General features: G+C 31.3%; 1 protein-coding gene across 1 annotated transcript in view; it reads right to left on the reverse strand.

Annotated features, from left to right (window-relative positions):
* Had1 (beta Hydroxy acid dehydrogenase 1) overlaps positions 1–2467 on the reverse strand; it is a 31547-nt gene extending 29080 nt beyond the window's left edge. The window contains exons 1-2 of the mRNA XM_017617754.1: positions 2274–2467; positions 1834–2212 (exon numbers count right to left, since the gene is read on the reverse strand). Of these exons, the coding sequence (XP_017473243.1) occupies positions 1834–2212; positions 2274–2308 (414 nt within the window). The 5' untranslated portion in view covers positions 2309–2467. The remainder of the gene's footprint in view (positions 1–1833; positions 2213–2273) is intronic.
* Between the last annotated feature and the right edge of the window lie 3760 nt (positions 2468–6227).

Consider the following 6227-nt stretch of genomic DNA (forward strand, 5'->3'; position numbering starts at 1 on the left):
TTTTTAGTTAGAGAGCGTTGTTTAACGGTGTTTTAAGATACGAGGTTTTGCCAAAGTACCGTCGATTAAGGATGTCAATCCCGGGATGTCGGGATCCCGGGATCCCGGTCTTTTTTTTATCCCGGGATTAGTCGATTTAAATCCCGGGATTGCTGGAAAAAATTTTTTTGTTAGCCAATTAAATTTTTATCAGAAATATCCCCTCTCAAGGGCAAAACTAGAATTTTTTGCAACTCTTAATGCTATCTTTCTTTAAGATCGCATTTCCATCAAAAGAAGGAATAATTTTGCCTCGCTCAAAATGGAATAGGTGATGCGCTTATATATTTATTTTTTACTTAAATGTGTTAACTTTTTTATTATTACTTAAATATACTGATAATATCTTAAATTGATCTCAAACAGTGATTTAAAAAATTTTATATAGTTACATAGGCAGTTACTGCTGTACCAAATATAAAAATATTTTGCATAGATTTTTTTGCAATACTCAAAATATTTTTCATGGTATTTTTTTGTTAATTAAAAAAAATATATAGCTCATTTTACAACAAAAATCATGTAAATCGAAATTTCACACTTTAGAGAAAGTTGGTTTAAGTTCACCAAATTATCATAAAAATATCAAACTTTTTAACCATAATTTAAAAAAAAATCTATTATGCAGTTTTTATTTTAAAGTTGCTAAAAACTCCCTTGATTTTTGAATTTTTTTTACTGACGATGTTGGGCATTTTCTTCCTTATTACGAATTTTTTTGTGGCAAAAAAAATATATATAAAACTTCAAAATTGCACATACGTATATATTTTTTTAAATTAACAAAAAAAAAATACCATGAAAAATATTCTGAATATTGCAAAAAAAAAAATCTATGCAAAATATTTCTCGGAGTGACCGTATATGCATTTGTACTTGTAGTTACTATGTTATAAATTAATGAGGATATGTACATACATACATACATATATGTTTGTCAAATTTTATGTTTGTTTTTTGTTGATTGAAAATACTGATTTATCGCCTTAATAAATATGTAAATGAATTACAATAAATTGTACTTTTTTTGTTATATCAATCTGATTTAAAATACTATAATAGTATGATCACAGATGTGTTGCACTTTTACCTGAATTTCGGGACAATTCCGGGATCCCGGGATTGTATTTTCAGATCCCGAAAATCCCGGGATCGACAAAACCCCGAAAATTGACATCCCTACCGTCGATATGTATGTATGCATGTACATACATATATCGCCGTTTAAAGTGCAAAACCGCGTATCAACAAAATGCAAAACCGCGTATGTGAAGTTGTAGAAATTATTTTCTAGAGCGTATAAATACTGATATTTCAAAATGGTTCTCTTTTTTATAAAGCAATCGAATTTCTGGATAGTATATTTCAGGACGAATGGATAAGGATTGAGCCAAGAACTTGTGTGATCAAATCCAATTTTTGGCACCCAGTGTCAGTTACGCGGTTTTGCAGAATGACGATACGCGGTTTTGTACTTTAAACGACGATATGTATGTGGGTTATGTGATTTTAGAAGCTTTGATTTTGGATGAAAAAATAAGGAACTTCCATAGAAAATTTGTAAATTTTTCACAATTTTTTTTTAGAGTGGCATTTTATGTAAACCTCAACACTGATTGGTTATTATGTAGTTCGAGTAATGTAATGTATTGGTTATTATGTAGTTCGAGTAATTGTGCGTTTCCGATTTAGGGCTTTAGACAAAAAATTGCCGAACTCGAGATAAGCTGTTTCTTCAAATGGCCACAGATATGTATGTATGTACATATGTACTTATAGCTTTATTGTACTCACGTTTGATTGATGTTTGAGGTCTTTGGAGAACAACGATGGCAGGAAGGTACTCGTCGAACTGGAGATTATGGTATTCTCATCTACGATTTCATCCAATTGCTTGTAGAGTGCTTGTTTCCATTCTAAACGTTCTGGTATACATTCCTGTATAAAAATGGCGTCTTTTACCATCTCCTTGATATCAGTTGTGCCTGAAATTAGTGCACACTGTTGGGTGGCATTGAGCTTGCCACGTAGCAAACCTTTGGATTCCAAGTTTTTCAGTTCTTTTTCGGTTTCCTTCAATGCATTTTCAATTTGTGTCGACACGCTGTCGTAAAGGAAAACTTGGTAGCCAACAGAGGCAAATAACATCGACCACGAACGTCCAATAAGGCCACTAGACAATAGTTTTTTTTTTTTAAATACAGAATTTTTACTCAATATCAAGATGTCCTTACCTGCCCACAATGCCAACTTTGCCTTTGCTTGTCATTATGTATTTTCGTATTTAAACAATTGAAAACAATTTAGTTACTCTGGCACTGATTTGTTTTGTATGTATAAAAAGCAATCACCACCAGCTGTCGTTGTGAATTGTTCGACCTGTTGTACATGTCTGACATAAGCCAATGGTTGGAGAGCACCTTTAAATACTGTTGCTCTGTCGGCTATTAGTGTTTGGAGCTTTGACGTCTTCACTTATCACTCTCGACGGTTTGTCGCACGGTACTTTATGAATAGTGTTGCCAAGTTTCCATCTTTAGCATATATGATAAGCATTTAGAAATAATAAATACTGAGATTAAAATTAAGTAATAATCCACCTACACACATTGCTGATAAGCAAAAGTGTATGTACATATGTTTACCTATACAACTATACCAACAAAGATATCATTATGCATCAGAATCTGTAAAAACGGCTTTACTAAAATCCGTTCAATTGATACTGGAAAATTTCTAATTTTGGGTATAGTACCATAACAAAACTATAATCACATAATAATAAAAACAATAGCTGTAAAGCATACATTCAGCGAACTTCCAATTGATGCAATTATTACTAGTGATTTTTTGATCAGCTTTTCTGATTATGTCACATAAAAGCTTCATGAAAAGCTTGCTATCACATCATGCATAGTTTATACATAGTACACTGAGGGAAATAATATAGTAAAAATGAATACTTTATGTTTGATTATCGTTTAAAAATTTTAGTATTTAAAAATAATAATAAAAAAAAAAATTTATTACGCACGTGTATGACTGTTCACATCTTAGTATATATGTATATGTAAAAGCTCAAACAGACGACAGCGTTGATCCGGATTAATTTGGACTTAATTCGGATCAACTGCAGTTAATTCCCGAGTTGATCCGGATCCGTCTGTTTATGCTCTAAGTGTATATACGCATCCCCAGCATGCAGAACGCCCAGCAATGATCAGACTTCTACCACATTGTGGTAGATCTGCCACTTTTTTGAGCATCTACCACACAAGGTAGATGTCGTTCCCACGACAGTCGGGTCTACGTAACCGGAACGACCCAGATTTATATCTGGCCAAGGACTGTCACTCCAGCAACACTCCCCAAAAAGACTTTGGGGAATTTGTATGGTGCTACAACAACAACAACAACCACACAAGGTCTGAAATCTACCACATACTCGCGTTTTTGAGCACCAACAACAGGCAGAATGGGAGGATAAAATAAACTGTGAAATAGTAAATTTTCTCAATATTCAACTTTTTCGACAGGAAACTTGGTTTTATTGTGTTAAATTGCAAAATATATGATTTATAGGAAGAACTAATAGCGACAATTTAAAAAATGGCCATTTTTGTGAAAGTATTAGCAAATTTAAGTGCATCTAAAGTTTCTAAAGAGTTGTTTACTTTTACTTGAGAATTGTCAAAATCGGCAAATCCCAAGTAGCGGTTTCTGGAACGTGCCGCATTTGTTCCCTACATCGTGATGTGATAAAAGAAAAGCTGGCAGCACTCCGCAAGATTGCAGAAATCTTACAAAATATGTTCGAAAAATATCCTGATATGGAAGGAACTGCTTTACATTGCCAAGGAAAAGAATTTCTAAAACTCAACATAATTTTTAGCAACTTCAATCTTGCACTTTATTATACTAAAATTAATTTTTTCTTAGATTCTAATTAAAATGTTGCAATTTAGGTGAAACCTTGCAGAATTTTTTTAATTTTTGTACAAAGTTTGATCCAAAACCTGAGATCTACCACTTTATTTTCCAGATTCTACCACACAAATTTTTTTTAAAGACCGATCTCTGACGACCAGTAGAAATCGGTTGTATGCATTCATGAAGTATGTGTGCTGTATTAGTGAAAAAGTGTGAACAATTCAAGAGCGGCTATGAATTTCCAGAAATTTAGTAAAATTCTGGCGAACTGTAAGCGAACGTACGTTGTTGTTGTTTTAAGTACATTTCTCTATACATTTGACTACTATACAGCACCTCAAAATGTTTGTAATATTTTCAGTCTTCTGCAAAAATTTTACCGAACGGACGTGTTGTGCGATAATATTTTCGGCACTAATAGGGTTTTACATGATATGGATTTGCATATGTAATGCTACATACGGGTCATATGTACTATTTGTAAACTACCTCACAACTAGTATGACTCGCATGCCCAACTAGTCAGCCAACTATCTTTTTTCCATGCAATCAACTGGCATTTTTAACATAGGGATGTCCTACGAGGTCAGAAATATACCAGTCTCATACTAGTTCAAAATAGACAGAAAAATACTAGTTCAATTATGGACCAAAACCACTACTTAGGGAGTCAAAAAATAAAATGAATTCATGAATATACAATAAAAAACTTTTGATTTAGTACACTTTGCCTAAGATTTGCCAATAATTAGTGTTAAATTAAAAGCAAAAATAAATACATAAATATTTCAAACTTTCGAACATAAATTTAAATGCATTTTTCAGTAAATGTTATTAAAAGTAAAAGCTTTCAGGTACAATAAATACTATATTTTTCATCTTTTTTAATAATATCAAGAATGCAAAAAAAAACATTTTAGTGGAAAATAAAATAGATACTTTAGTTCAAACTATCATCACGAATGATCATTTTCGAGTGAACTTAAATAAAAATAAAAGTTTTGATTAAATTAAATTAAATTCACTAACTTTGCACATTTCAGTCCTTTCTTTTTTAAACTTTATAAAAGTAATAATTAACGCATAAAATTTGAGATTTTGATAAGAAGAAAATAAATAAATAATTCATGCAGTTATTAAATATTCTTAATTTTTGTCTATAGTTTGGCTTGTCGATTGATAATTGAAATTAATCAAATAATTATATTAATAGTGTAATTAAAAAAAGTCCAAAATAATAGCAAATGATCAAAAATAACAAAATAATGATGTAATTAAAATTAACGAATTAAAATAAAAAAATTGTTTAAGTAATTAATGATTAATCATTAAAAATATCGGTATTTAATCATTAAACGGTTATCCAAAAAAACATGCTTAATTAATAATCATTATGAATATCTATATATTAATACGGAACATAAATTTTGTCTCCGTTCGTTTGGCGATTCTACCGAACCGATTTCAAAACCAAGGCATTTTTCCGTAGATGAGTAGAGTTGAAAGGCATTTTTCCGTAGATGAGTAGAGTTTTTATGGTTTCACAATTGGTTGAAAATTACGGCCAAAACCGTCGTTTAAACATTTTCGAATTGTGTATAGATGTTGCTGCAACATGTTCAATTTGACGTGTTTCGCCTGTTGTTTCACTACAGATTTGAAATTAAGCTTTGAAATAAAGACAAATATGAAGATGAAGAAATAAATGAAAACGATGAAGTAAAAAAAGGAGGCAAAAGTGAAGATAAAGACGAAAATGGAGACAATGGCAGATACATAAGAATTAGGGTAACTGAAAGGGTTAGAACATTTCTTGAATTTATGAAGTGAAACTTCTTTAGCGCCAGTTGGTTGGTTGGGAGAAAATTGTCAAATTCAAGGGGAATAATGCACATGGAAATGGTACTCAGCGGTTTAGCGGTTTGAGAATAAAAACAAAAACAAAGATGCCTAGAGGTACAGGCAAAACCGAAGATCAAAGTAAATTAAAACACTTTAAGATAAAGGTGAAGAGGAATATGCAAAAATAAAGATAAATATGAAGAAAAGGATGAGGATGAAGATCGATATTGTTATCGATATAAAACTCGATATTTTTATCGATATGATAATCGATATTGCTATCGATAAAGTAATTGATATTGTTACCGATACTGTTATTGATTAAATAACCGCTATTGTAAGCGATATAATAATCAATATAATAATCGATATTGTTATCGATACAATAATGGATATTGTTATCGGTATAATAATCG

Source organism: Rhagoletis zephyria, unplaced genomic scaffold (assembly GCF_001687245.7).
Source record: "Rhagoletis zephyria isolate East Lansing unplaced genomic scaffold, Rhagoletis_zephyria_1.1 Rzeph_scaffold_01482, whole genome shotgun sequence".
Classification (NCBI taxonomy): Eukaryota; Metazoa; Arthropoda; class Insecta; order Diptera; family Tephritidae; genus Rhagoletis; species Rhagoletis zephyria.